We start from the raw sequence: 18,592 nt of genomic DNA on the forward strand, positions 1-18,592 counted from the left end.
GTGCAATACGCTAATACTGCAATGTGATATCCATTAGGAGTTTGCTTTTTAAATTAGGTATTTAGGTACATACAATTATATAAATAATTTTTAATAATGGATATTTCAATAATGTTTAATCATTATCATTCATTATGTATCTATATATTTTTTTAATAATAAAGATAGGGTTATAATTGAAACAAAGTTGCATTAGATATATTGAATCTAAAAAACTTTAAAGAATAAAAGATAAGAATTTATCAAACTCAAACGGGTTATCGTAGTGTATTTTTCCGGGACCCAAATAATATTATGTTCCCAGTTTCCCATTAAGAAATTATTGTCCCTCAAGGATTAATTGGTAAACACATACTAATATTAATAGTTGGAATATATTTATATTTACACGTATGCGGGGACGTGTATGAAAGTTGAATCGAGTGGGTTTTTTAATAGTTCCTCGTTTGGGTTAGTGAAAACTTTTGCCCTCCTCTTTTAAAAAAATGAAATGACGCCACTGCTCTGTCGCAATGAGGATTCAAGTTGGCCCATATACTACAAGAAAGCCGAAGGACTTTGGGTTCGAAATTTGTTTGAAGGGGTTGGCTCAACTTCTGGTACTTAGATATTGGCAATATGGGTTTGTAACACACGCTTATTTTACCCTTCCGCTGTGTTTCACTCTCAAACTCAACAAAATACCAGATTCAGAAGCTTTCATAAGTCATGACATATTATTCAAAAGTGTCCGTATCTCGTTTTGTTCCAATGCACAACTTTTTCGCGATGACAGTGCTGAGCCAGCTAGGGCCGGATTAAGGTTTTTGCCGCCCATAGGCTGAAATGAATTTACCACCTAATTTACATAGGTATTGATATTTTACTAATATCTCAACGTAATTTTTGGGTCACATCAAAAAAAAATTTGCCGCCCTATGCTTTAGTCTACACAGCCTAAGCGGTAATACGGCCCTGACTGAAGCAGATGTTCTTCCATCTAATCTAGGATTTTTTAAAGTTGCACTGGTTTTGTTAACTTGTCCCAAGATACCATTCCAAAATATTGTGTGGAGGCTTCGTTTCCTTATTTGAGGTTAAAAGCTATTAAAATTTAAAATATCTATTATTTTAATTATTTATTTACATAGGCAAATAATACACATTTTTATATTGCTGTAGTAGTTTTGACATTAGAATGTAAAAGGCAAACGTGAAACAGATAGTTAGTAGGTATCACATTGACACATTGTACAGCTAACTTTTTTGGTACACGCCATTCCGACAGGCAGATTATTTTTGACATAAAGCATAAAAATAACGTCAATATTTCGATAACATAATATTTATAGTACGTCGTTAGTACTTAGGTATACATAGTAACTTTATATATATTTATATATATTATTTATTATGTAGAATGGAATGAATGATAAAATATAACATAAATTTAAGTGTATGCCTAACTAACATTGGTCAATGCCCAGAGGCGGCATGATTTTCTTTTTACAGTTAGACAAGCAATTAACCATACTCATCACTCATGTATTTTGTAAATTGTTTATTAGTTGTTACTTGTTAGGAAATTAGTATAGAAATGCCAAACTTAAACCTAAAACTGTATTTTTTATTAAGAAAAAAAGTTGTTTTGTGGTGATTTCGTTTATTTAGTGAACTCAAATGTGTTGAAATGCAGAAAATGAATGTTCAGTAAAATACAAGAGAGAATAAATGTAGAATCGTATTGAAGTCACCAACGTGACTAACAAATTTGAAAACTATGTAATGTAATCAAACACTAAGACTAAAAATAAGTCTTGCCAAATCTACATCTAATTTAATTTGTCTCTCTCTTATCCAACTTCCTCATACCGACTTCACTCCTTTCATACGTCACCACATAAAACACCTCTGGGCTTCCCAGTGGTGGTCAAAGCTCCCAGCAGAATTCGCAGCCAGATATAAAAATATCGTTCCTTCAATCCCTCATAAAACCCGGTTCAACAACCTCCTCCTATCAAGAAAATCCATAGTTCAGTTTAATCGCCTTCGTTCAGGTCACACACTTCTACCTGCCCATGCATACAAATTGGTTTTAAATGACGCCCCTTTCTGCACCTTACATTTAACAGAATGTCTTTGATATATCTCACATTCTTTTCGAGTGCCCTTCCTTGCACTTAAAACGCACTATCTTGTTTAACTCCTTAAAAACTTTTAATATTACCCCTAACCTTTTCTCTATCCTTAACTTTACATCTGTAATAGTCATAGCTTAAATCTTAGCCTTTATTTCGGAGGCTGGCTTTTGTATATAATTTTGTTCTTCTATTTTTATTTTATTTTTTTCTTTCTCTTTTATGTACTCTTTGAAAAAAATTTTTTTTTTTCATATTTTGTAATACCTAAGTGTTGTGAATTGTTATTATCTGTAATCGTTTTTATCTATATTGTTTTCATAATAACTGTTGAGCTATAATTGTATATACAAGAAACTAAAAAAAAAAAATATATGTATTAAAATATATTGTTATTTATTTACAAAGTGATATATTTTGCATTTTTTTTTTTTTTTGCTTTGCATTTTAATATCTATAAATGTACTGCTAATATATACTACTTATATGTATAACATGCAGTGTATGCAGTGGTGTATTGGAGGGTATATACGGGAGTATACTCATAAAGTCATAACAATATTTACAAAGAAATGCGTATACTTGAAAAAAATATTTATTTTATAAGTATACGGTGGATGGAGGTAAATGGAAAAGCGTGTATTATTTTACTAATTGTTTTTGAAGATTTGAAATTGGTCTTTTAAATTCTATAGTGTAAAAATAAAAATAATATTTTCAACATACTTATGGATTTTATATTTAAAAAAATTGTTGGTTGATACTGATAATGAAGTAAGAATAATGATACATGTTATATTTATGTACACTATTTTTCGAGAGGAGCGAAAAAAAAATTTCTGGTATAGATATATATAACAAGTGTCGAGCGTAGTGAGAAAAAATTGTTTAAGATACATTTAAAAAAATATGGCGAATACACAAGACATTTTTTACCAATACCTACATCCCTGAGTGTATGGGAGTATGGAACTACTTAGAATCATAATATATCAGTCAAAATATCTTGTTATATCCTAGTCCGTGGTATTTTAATTAGAACACTTGTGCCTACTCATCAACCTGTCATAAATGACCACCTAAATCAATGTTTCTCAACCTTTTTTAAAACCTGGTAGGTACCAATGGCAGGCCGAAAGGATCAATTTTGACACAAATGCATCAACATTTTTAGGGGGTGGTAGCAGTTGTACCGAGATCCATGAAGGTCTGGCCTCTTTCGGCCACTCATTAATTTATTTATAAGTTAATAATTAATTAATGTATATTAAATACTAGACTATATTGTTTGGTGGAAATGTTGGGAAATACTTAAAATTTAAGTTCAGTCCACCAATGCCTGGCACCTTAATAAAATATCTTATTCTTAAACATCCTAAAAAAGTAACTTTGATTTAAAAATATCTATTAATGAATTTATTATTATTCAATATTCATGTGTTTGTAATATTTATTTTATTTAATATTCGCTATACTTATAGCTAGAGCAAGGACTTTCATGCATTTGCATGTTTTTTCTGGTTTAATTAAACTTATGCAGAGGAAGTACACAACACGTTTCACAACGTTTGTGACCAAAATCTAAAAGTTTTAAGTGCATATTTTTGCATATTTGGACATTTTTTGGTTTAAAAGGCATATTTTTGATTGTAAGAGCATATTTTAAGCTTTTAATGCATATTTTGATGGTTTATCGAAAATCGAGCACTGTGGTGAATATTTTCCACGAATCACGGTCAACAATTTATTATAAACTTATAAAGACGATAGAGATAAATTTTATCTTGAAATATTAATAATGGTCAGTATTAATTATGTCTATTTTTGTATTTTTATTTAACGAATAGTAAGTACGTGGGATAAAAACGATAGTTACAAGTATCTATAGTCAGTGGGTAGATTAGATTAGTTCTAATAGATTCGCTGCGTGTGTGTAAGTTTCGTGAGTTTAATTTTTGTCACTCTATTAATATGCCAAAAGAAAAATCGACAAAAGCTTATCGTCTGCGTAATTTTGTAATCGAGTTTGGTGAATCTGTATTTTCAACGGATAATAATTAAGAAGAATGGGATCCAACACTTAAAAGAAATTTCAAATCAATTTAATAAAATAAATGTAGTGTACATTAATAAAAAATTAATATTTTTAAGGGCATATTTAACCGCATATTTTTAATTTTTTGATGCATAAGTGCATATTTTATGATTTTTTAGTGCATGAAAGTCCTTGCTCTACTTATAACATACAATTCGATATTCCAGTTTTGAATCACTTGTTAAAATCCTTTGGAGCAGACTACAATTTCTCTCAAAGTGCAAATTAATAATTAAAAGATTTGTATAAAATAAATGTATAGATTAATAACTCAGTTAACTAAATTACATTACAGACAGTTTAATGTATGATACAATATGTTGGATTTGCTAAGTTTTTTCTCATTCTTTCTAATACACACATGTTATTATGTTTATAATTAGACAAATTTTCTAATTGTGTAATTGCTTGTGGGGAATTGTTCAAGAACTAAAAAGAGAAAAATAAGTTAAATTTTGAATTTAAAATAAAAATTATTATCATCAATAAAATATTTAGTGGATGATAATTAAAAATTACTACATACAATATAATTATTTTAACTATAATTTATAAGGCTACTAGGAAACAAACTGATTAAACAACTTAGACTCAAATTAATACATTATTTTATTAATGTAATAATAATTATTATAATAATACAATGCATAATAATTTATATAGTTAACAATAAAATAAACATTTTATTAACAAGTTATTATTTAATATACATATACATATTATATAGTAATGAATAATATTTTATGCATCTACAAGTAGTGCAGAAAAGAATAAAGACACAGATACATAAAAAAGTTGAATGCATGTTTAAATATTTGTACGAAATTATTCGTAAGTGTGAACTAAATTGTTACATATTATTAGAAGTTCACAACCGGATTTTGATTTACAACCGAAATAAAAATAATAGAATGTGCAGTTTAAAAATTATCACAAACATCAACAATTATTACTACTATCAATAAAATTTTATTTTGAGAACTAATGTAAACAAAAACATTGTTTCATAATACTGTGAGCTAATAATACAAGTTTTAAGTACAATACAATTGGTTAAAAGTCATAGTTACTGTACCGTGTTATTTTAAAAATTAAAATTAACACTTAAAACAATGATTTGTGTTATAAATAGAATGGATGTAAAATTTCAATTTTTTTCTCAAAATAATTGACGAAAATAAAACACATATCACATTGAAACACATACAACTCAAACCTACTGCTATATTCATTAGCCAATGGCCATTAATACTTTATGTCATTGGTTTTCAGACCAAAGATCTAATGTTGATGTTCCAAATGTATCTGGCGGGGTTGGAAAATTATTCACTTCGGTTTGGTCTTGAATTGGTACACCATTCGCAGTATATGATAACCGAATTCTCATTCTTAGCTGGCTCTGATAGTAAAATAAAATATTGTATTAATATTTTCTTAATTTGTAAGGTTTATCTAATTTTTACTAGAAACATTGCATATTATACAACTAATAACTAATAAGTTAATACTGATGTACTATAGAGAAGTATGAGTAGGTCTTTGGTGTAGATATTTAAATTAGAATTAGCCCAAATATTTTAAAATTATGAATAGAAAATAGGAAAAGCTGGTATATTTTGCAGAACGGATATTATAGTGTATACCATTATACACTCAACATGTTTATTTTAATATGATTTTCTAAATTTTAATCGTTTGGACAAGTATAAAAATATGTAATTTGATACACTTATAAACACATCATATACTTATTAATAAGGATCAGTAAATAGTTAAATAACAATAATCAAAAAGGTTTATATTAGTTAATTTGAAGTAATTAATTAAAATTAATTTAATATATATATAAATAATGAACTTTAAGAAATTTAGGAAATATTCTCTTATTCCAAAATATGCATTTATACGAAAAATAAAATTGTTCTCATATTATATTCCGCAGATTACGAAACAAACATTTTTTACTCTATTATTCACCATACAATGGATAAAAGTGTCACCAAACAGATAGGTATGTCAGCAACTTTTTTACGTACTGTGTTAGCCAACCAAACCCCATCTTATTGAGGCTTATTGCCTGATTTGCCTCTTCCCATTGTAAGAATATAAGATAATATACAAATAATACTAAGATATTGAATTTTTGCAGGTAATTTAATGGCTAATGAAATGAGGCAACCTAACCTACTAAGGCTGGGGAGGATGGGATGTGTCAGCCAGACAAAACAAATGTATTGTTACTGACATACCTTTTTATTTTGCCATAGATAAATATGTGTTTTTATCTTAAAATGCAGAATATAATTATTATAATAATAAAATAATTCCCTGATTACATTTTTTGAAAATATTTGTTCAATATGACAATATACAATAAAAAAAGCAACTTAAAACCTCATTTACACAATTTTTTTTAAGAGATAATATTTGTGAAAAAATTGTACAAAAATATTATTCAAATTAAGTAAGTACTTAAATAACAATATATTCGGAAAACTTACTTTTGATACATTTGATACTCGCATTAATTGTGTCAAAGATGAACCTGGTTCAATTACATTTGACGATGGAGGTAACATTTGTAATTGAAAAGTCTAAGTGGAAAAGAAAAAATACATTTATAATTAATAAATATTATCTAAGTACACAAATATTTTAAGTATACCTACTAAACAATATAGACACTTGGGACTTAATCTATTTATTAACAACTATGAAAATATTATAAATATTTTTTATAGAAAAATATATTTACATTATTGTTAATAAATAGATATAATGAAGTGATAAAAGAATTTAACTGTTATATATATTATAAGTATAGATAACAATCAATACAAGATCTACATGTCTAAAAATATTATTTTTTTCTTAAAAAGTGTTTCATTTAGAGGACTTAAAAACTGAAGAGCAAAAAGTATAAAATTTCATATCTTAACTCTCTTACTACTATATCTAAAACTACACTTTATCCTTATTTAGAGCATATAGAATGGAGGACTCCAATCAAAAAAAGTCTTTTCAATAAAGTAAATGTAATACAGTAAAGCCAGAGGTATATTCATATTTGAATGCAATAATCAAGTGATAAGGTTTAGATGATGATTTCAGCACATTAACTTTTTCTCTATAGTTTATGCATAACAGTTTAAAAAAAGTATTATTTGACATTAACATAAAAAAGAATGAGTGTTTTAGCTGTCCAAAAAGATTTTTAATTAACGACGTTTATAGCTGTCACTTATTAACAGGAATATATTTATACATGAAAAAATGTGTATCAATAACTAGACATAGCATGAAAATACCATTAGAAAGATACAAAATAAGTATGGAAAAATGTTGAGATATATTAACAATGTTTTAAATGACAGACACATTTTACACTACAATACACTAACATATTTTACTGTCCCCATCACTTAACACAATGCAGAATACTACTTTTGCATCAAAAGTAAAGATATTTTTACTATAATATTATACATAATAATCTTAAACATCAACTTACTTTAGGGACAGCTGCTTGAAACAGAAATTCACTGATGGTAAATGTACCACTATTGTAAGCAGTCATATTCACAGTGTTTGAATCTATGTTCATCTGATCCCTTTCAACTAATAATGTTATGAGTAAATTGTTTTGGTCGTATGCAGTCACAGTTCCTGGGCTTTTAACTTTGGTGGTACTGATAATTGGTGCTTCTGCTGAATACATAAAATATAAGAATATAGAACCACAATATTTATGAATAATATTTATTTTTTAACTAACCTAGACTCAATGAGTCAAATATATGATTAGTAGTATCAATTAATCCATTAGTCGAACTAATTTCAGATGGAAGATTGTTCAATGGTTGCATTGGTTGGTTATTTAAATCTAAACCACCTAAATAATGTTAAAATTCAATCAATAAATAATTTAGAAAATATGAAATATAAAAAAAATTTACCTAAGAGATCCAGCAAATCTTGAGTATCAGTTGCCATGGTAGGCATTATTGAAGAGTTTTGATTTGGAATCAATTCTGTGTCTCCGTTTGAACCCTCTAGTAATACTAACAATGCATTCTAAAATAAAAAGTAAAAAACAAAGTTATAATTTACTTTAAAAAAAAAAAAAAAAAAAACAAAATTTTTTACAGAATCACTAGTAGTCTCAGTATTTGTCACATCAGTGCCAAGTAAATCATTAGGTGATGGAATATTTTCCATAGTTTCATTCCATTGTGATTGTTGAGTTCTATTTGACTCCATAGCAGGCATTCTTTCTAATAGACCTTCTCGCATTGGGTCATATCTGTTAAACAGCTGATTGTACTCAATTCCACGTTGTTGCAAATCAGTATGCATATGTGTTGTAAATGATGCTACCATCTCATGTATTTTACTAGATAATTGAAATAAAATTATTTTTATAGGTACTTTGATAAACATAATATACAAACAATTTAAAGTAACGGCAAAAAAACATTTATGGTCAAGTTAAATAGTCACCAAAATTTAAATTTATAAACAAAGATGTGTCCAGACTTTTTTCACATGTTTTGCACAAGCTATGGATAAATCTACTTTACCAGACACCATTTTTTCTCCAGAAATACTTATTTTAGATGTGGATTTAAAATTTTTTGAAAATATTTGAGGAAATGAGTTACAGGAAATTAAAGTAAGCCAGTAAGCGTATACAAAGCCAAGTACTACTTATTGTCAGATCTATTTAACACTAATAATGATATTATAGTATTTTGAAAAATCTAAAAAGTGCAAAATTCAAAATATATTAGTCCTTACGCTGTAACTACAAAAATGAATTGCTTTTGAAAATTGATGAGTATTTAAGCTGTATGCTGTAATATTGACAATAAAATTGTAACTACATTCAAACAGTAAATTCTCGAAAAATTTTTCCAATGTTTTTGAAAAAAATTTTTTGTGGCAGGGGGAGAATAGTATCTGATAAATTAGATTTATTTCCAAATTTTGCAGAAGCACAATCCGTGGACACGCCTTTGTTTATATAAGGTTATACTTATAAGTTATTACTTACTCTACATTAACTTTGATACGGGTGCTTAATTTCATAAGTGAGTTTAATGTATACTGTTTTGTGATAATATTATTTTGAGGACTCCACATTAATTTATGGTATACTCTTAATATGTCTTCTTCATTGACCTAGACAATATTAAAATAAATAAAATAATTTTTTATTTACCCAATATATTTAGAAATTAATGAAGTTTCATTGTAGAAGAATTAATTATTGTGAATATTTAAACATTTAATTTATTTAACAATAAGCATAATACATCTAAAAAGTTTTCTTTTTATTCTTTAAAAGAATTAAGTATTTACGTAAAAGTTCAAAATCTTACAGTTACAGCATGTTCATCAGATTGTTGTAATAACATGTCACCAAATTCTCCAATTGTCCATGTTGAGACTTGTATTAATGGTTGTTTATCACTTGTATCTTTTTCCAATTCTACCCATAGTTTTGAAGCCATATAACCGCCATGTTGAGCACCAGATTCAGAAACTAATTGTATTGTACTAGATACGACATCATCTCTTACGTAATTACCAGCCTGATAAAAGATAAAAATGATGATTTACAAATCGGAAAATAATGCTTTAACAAAATTCAACCACAAAATTGGTTGGTGTCATTGCTATTAATAGAGAACCTAGTAGGCCATTGTGATTACAATCTAAAATCTATTAATTTATATTTCAAATCTACTTACTGCAACAAGAACTTTGATTAAAGTATCTAAATGCCATCGAGTATTGGGTGCAAATTTTTCAGCTGCTAACACAATGCTAGAAGAGCACTGGGCTTTGAATTCAGGTTCAGATGTTTCCAAAAATGCAAGTAATTCTTTAGTCATAGTCAATACATTATGGGAATTAATTAAAGCTATGCTTAACTCTAGAGCTCGTCTTCTTATAGATACGTCTGGGTCTTGCTATAAAATACAAATTAAAAATTAGAAGTTATTTCATTTCAATAATGTTATTATATTCAACATACTCTAAGACACTCAATTATAGTAGTTCTATGTCTTTGAACTGCAGTCATGTCTAAGTGAATAGTTTTTAAAAGTGTGTTCAAAGCAACATATCTGATATTTTTATCTGTGTTCAGCAAAAATCTACCCAAAATATTAATGGCTAGCACCCTGAGCCCGGATTCAGACTTAATATCCATAATTGATAACACAGTTTCATATAAAATTGTGTTACCAACATTTTTATTTGTTTCAGTTGTTGTGGCTACTTGTGCAAGGACATCATTCATAGTTTCAGAAGCCTCTGGATCCTTTTTTCCAAGTATTTTAAGCAATCTCAGTATTTTTACCTGCAAATAAAATAGTGATTTATAAACTTAGATATTCATTGATTGTTAACAAGACAAATGTAATTTACTAACTTGTAAGAAAGGATCGCTCACTCCAGAAACATCGTGTTCAGGTGAATAGCCAGCGAGTATTAGGTTTTTTAAGATTCTCACTAAGTTTGGCACAACCTACAAAATATTAGTATGTAATAAGAAATAATAAAATAAAAATTATATGTATTTATTAATTTGAAAACACCTAGATAGGTAGCAGTTTAAATATTTTCAAATAAGACAATGTCGATGCAAAAATTATGATTAATTATTTAAAACAATCAACACAATTTAAATACCTTTTTAAAGTGCTGTAATGTATCAATACTTCGTTCACACATTTCAGTTATTAATGTTACACCAGTAATAAGTACGCCATGATTTTTTTCTGAAAGCATTGATCTGGTGGCTGGCAAAAAAATTTCCATTAGTTCTGGGACTTTGAGCACAATTCTATATGCACACAAAGCTGCTTTTTTCCGAATATATGTATTAGGTGATTTCATTAAACGTTCTACTTCGGTGGCAAGATCCCTAGCCATTTCTGGTGATGCTATAGCACCAAGGGTACATAATGCTAAGCCCACAACAAACTGAGTACAACTATTCAGGTCACTAAAATTAATAAAATCACATTTATAAGTTTTATTTAAATATTCACATGAATTATTTGTATGGTGCTCGGTTAAAAGAGAATAAGCCAATTTTGGCCATTTTAAGATTATGACGAAAAAATATATGTTCTATGAGAGAAATGAACGTCTCTTGGTCAATAATTTACTCTATTCCAAACAAGTCTGGAGAAAATCTGATTGGCTACAGTTTTGGTTAGTTGTTGTGATTTGGTGGATGGCAGATCACGTGACACATTGCGCGAAACCGGACGTGTTTCCATCATATATTTTTCTAGACTTATTTGGAATAGGGTATAGAAATAAGGATTTTTATTTAATTTGCTAAAAATAAGTAATTTTTGACATATTTCCTTTAACCAGCAAATAATATTTAAAACTTTTTATTAAATTACTTTTTTAAGCAGTTTGTGATAAGGAGATGTACATCTTGTCGTTCATCCAATAACAACATGGCACCCAAGTAACCTATTCGCTTATCGGTAAATCTTGGTGATGCTATTAGTTTCAGACATTCCAACTGTCCAAAATGAGCTGGATATCTATATTATTAACATTTCACTTTAAAACTGTATTCATTCAAAACAGATAAAATAATTAGTTTTCAAATAGAACATTCAAAAACATTTTAAATCTGATACATATTTAAATCAACATTTTTTTTTTCAAATGTACTTGTTATTTGATGGCTATTAGTTAATTGTTATTCTTCATAGATTAAAAATCAATCTAAAATCATGATAACCTTAATAAATAAGAATATTAAAAAGTACACTTACCCAAGCATATGAATGTATAACAATTTAGCAATGTTTCGACATCTCCAGACATTATCTTCATCCCGAAAAGATGTTCTAATATCTGCACATTCTTTGTTGATAACAGCTCTTTCTTCAGCTGCTGTTCTTGCTGCTCTAATTTGCCTTATTAAGTCCCTGAGTCTCATGGGGGTTGGCATACGAACTAAACCAAAAGAAAGAATACAAAATAAATTTCCATTAAAATATCAAAAGCAAAAACAATGGTCTCACTCACCTTTTTCAACAGCTTCATTGAATACTTGTCTTATTGTTGCAATATTAAATGCTGGATTAAATCTGAAAATATAAATTAGTTAATGTCAATAGAATACATAATGTGAAAGAAAACCACATACCCTGTATCTGAGGAGCTATTCATTTTGAAATGGACAAGTATGCTGTATACGATTTATGTATTGAACTAAGTGTCTGTGAAAAATAAAAAAATAAGCCATTGATATAATACATCAAATTACATGATTTGATGAAAGATAATAATAGGTTCACAGGTGTCTTAGTACCTACAACTAGGTATGTGTAAAGAACATGAAATTTTTTTTTAATATTCAAGAATAGGCGAGTACAGTAACTGTTTTGGCCGTCCAACGCTATCACCGGACCGGAAAGGCATATGATCGGCAATTTATGAACCCAGTTTGCTCAGAGTGAAACAGAATCAAATAATTGGAAACTTATACAGTTACAGTATTATACACTGGCTAACAGAGTCAGCAAGACGTAAACGCCCCCTCCTCATCATCACAAAAATATGTGAACGTCAGATAAAAGTGCACATTCACAGGTGTGCGCCCTCCCAACTGAACAGAAAAATATTCAAATCAGCCACCTTCAAATCTAGGCCGCAACCGCGAACGTGCATCATCATCCATCATCGTCGGGTCTTGAATCGTGATAACACGTTGCCCGTCTTGTATACACGTCGATGTTGGCAGTTTCAGTGCCAAAAACGAGCCACAGGGTGTGTGTGAACCACAAGTAACAACGAGCACCCAACAATAATGCAATGTTATTATAATAAAATAATTGTACAATATTCACCTTTCGACGACGACAGCGGTGATTCCCCGCGTCCTTTCGTCCTTTTCTAGTGTGAAACTACGAGTCTACGTCTACGATACGACGACGAACAACGCGTCGGCTGCGACGGCGCCCCTTATGGCCTTATCTATCGTTGTTTTTCTGCATTCGTGTCATACTGTCATGAAAACATTCAGCCGCCGCGTATTATTATTTTTTATTACCGTACACACACGCACACACAAACCAAACACACACACATGCGCATTATATCATAAAATACATATCTCGACGTGTCCAGATATAACAATAATAGTTGAATATTAATTTTATTACGTGACGGGCCGCTGCTACTGCAGTGCCTAATTATTGATAATACCTACCGCCCGACCGCCATCACCGTCGTTTATAGTTAATGCACCGACGGTGGCGTTTAATGGGTTTTTAATTCGGAAAATGTATCTAACAGGTGTGAACGTGGTACCTTTGTTTTTCTCACTGTCGTATTTGTGGTCCGCGGGCGTCGGGCCTACGTGGAAATTGCAGAACAGTTCGGGCGCACGACTGACCCCGCCCCCGCGCAGCGCTCGGGACGTTAAGCGTTGTGGACACAACTACTACTACAACTACTACAACCACTGCTACTAATCCTTACCACAACTACTACTACTAGTAGTAGTTACCACACAATACACGTACGGCACACACAAATACATTAATATATAATACTTATAGTGTATACCTATAATGTAGTTAGCCGATAGGTAATAATATTAAGTTTTAAGTTTGTTTTTATTTTTATTTACCTATGATGATATTACCGCACCCGCAGACAACAGACTATAATATGTTGTTAGTCAGCAGTGGGGTATGCAGGATTTATCAATGGAGTGAGGAGGGGCTTGAAAATGAATTACAATATTATTATTATATTTTCTAGTCTAATAATTTCAGACTTTTAAGTGAGATATTTGAAAATCATTGTACAACTTCAACATCTCAACTTTTTACGTAGAAAACGTAAACTTCATAAACTTTGATTTAGGTTTTTAAAAAAAAATTGGATCTAGTTGGTACTTTTGGGAGGTCGAAAATTCTCAATACTTTTTAAAATAATTGGGAAAAACAGAAATAAATAAATGAAAATTTGTTAAAATTGTTTTGTAACCTTGGATAGACCGTTTTCGCTTGGATTATAATTGATTCATTTTAGTAGTTTTTCTAAAATTGTCAACTAAAAATGTTTCGTTCAGTCAAAAAACTTATGAATGTAACACATGGTTCACCATAAGTTTTAATTATAGCTATTTAAAAATATTAACGAACCATAGGCACGATTATTATTTATAATCATTTAGTTCAAATTTAAAAAAAAACAATAATCAGCTTGTTGTTCAAAAATTATAAAAAATTTAATTTGTACCTAGCTAAGGTTTAAAAATGGAATACAAGGTCATCTTTCATAAAACAAGTTCATATTTTCAGCAAAAAATTTCTATTCATTTTAGGAAAATTGGTATGCAAAACAGTAATAGGTTATTTTTGTAATAAATATATAATTGTAGTTACGTACCTTGAGAATTTATTTTATTTACATTTAACAATAATACATGTGACGTCAGCAGCCGCTGAAGTTGAAGATTATAAAAAACTATTTAATGAATACCATTCATTTCTATTGGAGATAAAATAGCAGATGTATACAGTGGTATACACTATACCTAAGTACCTAACTGACATATTTGCATCACAAAAAGAAAAGATAAAAAATTAAAAAAATTATAATTATTAGTACTAACTATTAAGAAGCATTTAAGCTACGTGTCTAGTACTTTATATTCTAAAATCATATTATGAAAAACTTTTTTGAAAAATGTGTTATAAAATTGGTTTTTTTTAAAAATAAAATTGAGTTTGTCTAATACTCTAATACATATATGAGACTAATTAGTAGGTTTTTGATTATATATATGCTGTAGGGGCTTCGTAAAATCGTCTATTTTTATGAAAAGATAACCATTTCATAAATTCGAAACAGATTTTTTACACTTCATGAAATTCGAAAATATTTCACAAAATGGTCACTTACTCATGAAATGGTCACTTCAATTTATCATCATATAAATTGTTCACAATGTGGTTATTCACTTTGTGAACTGAAAAACAACATTTATCGGACTCGTCAAATTTGATTACATCCATTATTATTGTTTATTCAGTAGGTCCCTATTTATGAATTCTACTATACCATTGATACAACATTGTATCAACATAAATGTAAGTTATTTTTAATCTAAATTTAACTTAAATTTTTATACATAATATATTTATAATTATAACTATTTATACTATTTTTACTTATTTGTATTGCCTCTAGAATAGGTACCCACATTATATCTTCTTTATTTTCTTTTTTTTTATTTGTATAATGAATACTTTTTATTTATTTAATTATTTATTAGGTTTCTCCGGTTACTGTAGAATGTTTTTTTGGGGTTAAAAAATGCATTTGCCCCGGGTGCCTTGAATAGTTGAATAACGGCGCATCAAAAACGGCTCCCGTCCATTGTTTGCTTATCTCCATATAACTCCCGTCGAAAAAGGTTTTAAGACCTGGTAAATTTCCAAACGGCTGACTATAAAATCGGTATACCGATATACCCTATACCACCGGTCAGGGGCGTGCCTAGTAATTTTTTTTCGGGGGAGTGGGGTGGGGCGTTCAATATTTTTAACATCATGTTCATGATATGGACCTAGCCTAATCAAGTTCCACATATATTTTATATTTTGGTCAACTCTTATCAATAATTATTTTTTATTTTTCGGAGAGGGGGTGGAAGGTTGACCCCCCCTCCCTCTAGGAACGCCCCTGCCACCGATACACTGTATATTGTTGTACAATTTACTTAGAATATAACCTAGAAATAAACAACAACACTTTTTTAAACACACCTCTTTTGAAGGAATTTGTGTTGTAAAAAACCGGAGCCGTTTGGGAATCTACCTGATCGTAAAACCTTTTTCGACGGGAATCGTTTGGGAATTGATTTTTTTGTGAAACCGAAGCCGTTTGGGAAAAACGGGAGCCGAATGACCTACGTCCTTAAATAAATTTAAGCTTTCAATAGTAAAAGTTTTGTTTTGAACAAAGGTTATTATATTTTTCATTTAATTCATCAATTTTGAACAAACATAGTCAAGCTGTAACTCTAACCTTTAGAATAGAACGTGATCGAATCCACAAAGCAACTATACACTTTAACATTAAAGCATAGACATTAGACATGTAATGGGCAGCCATTTGCCAATTGGTCAAAATTGCATGAATGATAATATATGTATATTTGGTATCTTAACTATTGAGTTATTTTGTAAACATTGAACAACTGATATATGGGCGCAGCCTGCAGGACTTCAACTTCAACGCTCCTGTGGGAATGTAATATGCAGTCCGCTATCTCTTTGTTTTATCTGTCTATGCATTAAGGTATTACTAAATCGCTGATGTGACATTATGATTATGACTTAACAAAACCAATAAATATCATCTAAACATTTCAGTTTTTTAGATAGTTTGGTAATTGCAGTATATATAGGAATAACAACTTTATTAAGCGGACTGCCCATCATGTGGATCGCCAAAAGACACAGCGTAGTTGTATTTGGCATGGGCAAGTGCAGGTTAGTGAATATAATCAAATTGGACCTGTCTATAACGTATAGACGTGAACCTAAATATTAATTAAAAATATTATAAAGGTTTTAGACTTTAGGTATAGCTCGATAGCCGTATAAGTAAAAGATGAGTACACTATCGCCAATATGGCAATGTGGAATAAGTAATTAAATTGCGTTTGTTAATAATTAATAATTGAGCGAACTTAAGACACAAAATGCGAATTTGCTTAGAATAAGGGACACTTACTTTTTTATTTTATATATACATACAAATATGCATATAATACCTATATGTATTACGTAATATATTGTATTTAAATTTTAATGTGTATAATGTATATAATGTGTACACGAAATTTTGATACCTATATAGTTTGTGAACTATTTTTATACAGTGACGGAGCCTCGCAAATCATAACGCCGGACGCGGTACCTACCAAATGGCCAATGGTGTCATCGGTGACGGATCCAGGGAGGGCCGGGGATGACCCGTTTGGGCGCAGTATAAATAATTTACCTGAAAATTGTTACACGTTTGGGCGCATTTATAAAGACACCTTTGGGCACAATAGTAATTGCAAATCGTGTGTAATCTAATCTAATTAGTACTTAATCGTTTTATCTGTAGACCATGTCTTAATCATTGGAAAATACCAATTAATTAATAGAAAATAATATATGATACACAATAATATTGATAAATAAAAAAATTTAATTAGGCTTAAAAAAAAAATATATTTAATTGGAAGACTATTAAGCCAACCTCCTCGGTCTTCTGGGTAACGCTAATAGGCTTAGATTTAATAAAATATGTTAATATATGCAAAGAAATAATTGCACCCCAAATGTGTTATGGATTTACGCCCAAAAGTGTTTTGTTTTGGGTAAATGCGCCCAAACGTATTTCCCCCGGAGGGCCCCCCCTCCCAGACATATTATTTCTCCAATTTGTTAATTGGGTATTCCATAGATCCTGATATTTCTATATTCCAATGACTGCAGATAAGGTATGATATAATTGATAAATAAATAATATGATACGAATTGTTAATTTAAAATAAAGATATAATTTGTATAAGAACGCATAAGTTTGTGTTGTAAAAAACTTGTCCCCCCCCCCAGATAGGTATTTGTTTTGGATTCATATCTGAAAACGAAATATTTAAGCAAACGTTATATTTATAAGTTATAACATAATATGTATGTACCTATACATAAACACATATTATAGTGTCCCATAAAAAACATTATAGTATTATTTGTATAACTTATATCTCTACATGCGATACACGTAAATTTGTCAATTGGCGCCACTGGGTAATTACACGCCTTTACACCCCATCGAGATTGCAGACGACACGATGAAATTACGATAATGTTTTTTTTTATTTCAATAAATCCTTGTGAATTAATTACTAAAGTATAGTGCTGTTTACTGCTAGTCCAGGCGTAATAAGCCACGCCCGCAAAACCATTATGTGGTCGGCGGGGGTGACTACAGGCGAGTACTTATATAATTATATGACAAAGTAAATTTAGTTTCATTTGTTTTTGCTGTTATAGGTACCTTTTATGAGTACTACTCTTTGGTAGTTTTGTGTGAATTTTGTTTTAATAATGGAACAAACAATATAAATCACACTTTTAAACGATAAACTCACTTACTATACATTATAAATATTATTTACGAAACCTTGTTATAAATTTATTTAACTTTCATTCCTTGGATATTTTCAGTATCTTATATCTATTCTATATTTCTTCTGAGATTCAACTATTACTCGTTAATACATGATGGGTAAAAATAAATTAGGTTCTATAAATTATCA

The 18,592-nt window shown here is 29.6% G+C and overlaps 1 protein-coding gene across 5 annotated transcripts; it reads right to left on the reverse strand.

The window, feature by feature from the left end:
- Positions 1–5,363: 5,363 nt before the first annotated feature.
- On the reverse strand, positions 5,364–13,634 carry LOC111038693 (AP-1 complex subunit gamma-1). 5 transcript variants are annotated; one of them, XM_022321907.1, is made up of 17 exons: positions 13,104–13,634; positions 12,401–12,473; positions 12,280–12,341; positions 12,024–12,207; positions 11,640–11,786; positions 10,912–11,227; positions 10,652–10,747; positions 10,253–10,579; positions 9,966–10,187; positions 9,594–9,806; positions 9,266–9,393; positions 8,359–8,605; positions 8,169–8,286; positions 7,988–8,104; positions 7,724–7,917; positions 6,714–6,806; positions 5,364–5,611 (listed from the first exon to the last, which is right to left on the reverse strand). In XM_022321907.1, the coding sequence occupies exons 2-17, from the start codon at positions 12,421–12,423 to the stop codon at positions 5,471–5,473; spliced, it is 2,628 nt and encodes an 875-aa protein (XP_022177599.1). In that variant the 5' UTR covers positions 12,424–12,473; positions 13,104–13,634; the 3' UTR covers positions 5,364–5,470. The 5 variants fall into 5 exon arrangements, with proteins under 5 accessions (XP_022177599.1, XP_022177595.1, XP_022177597.1 ...); XM_022321903.1 differs by having other exon boundaries at positions 7,724–7,920; positions 13,104–13,633; XM_022321905.1 differs by lacking the exon at positions 13,104–13,634 and adding an exon at positions 12,892–13,044 and having other exon boundaries at positions 7,724–7,920.
- Between the last annotated feature and the right edge of the window lie 4,958 nt (positions 13,635–18,592).

The sequence above is a fragment of the Myzus persicae genome, unplaced genomic scaffold (genome assembly GCF_001856785.1).
Source record: "Myzus persicae strain clone G006 unplaced genomic scaffold, MPER_G0061.0, whole genome shotgun sequence".
Lineage (NCBI taxonomy): Eukaryota > Metazoa > Arthropoda > Insecta > Hemiptera > Aphididae > Myzus > Myzus persicae.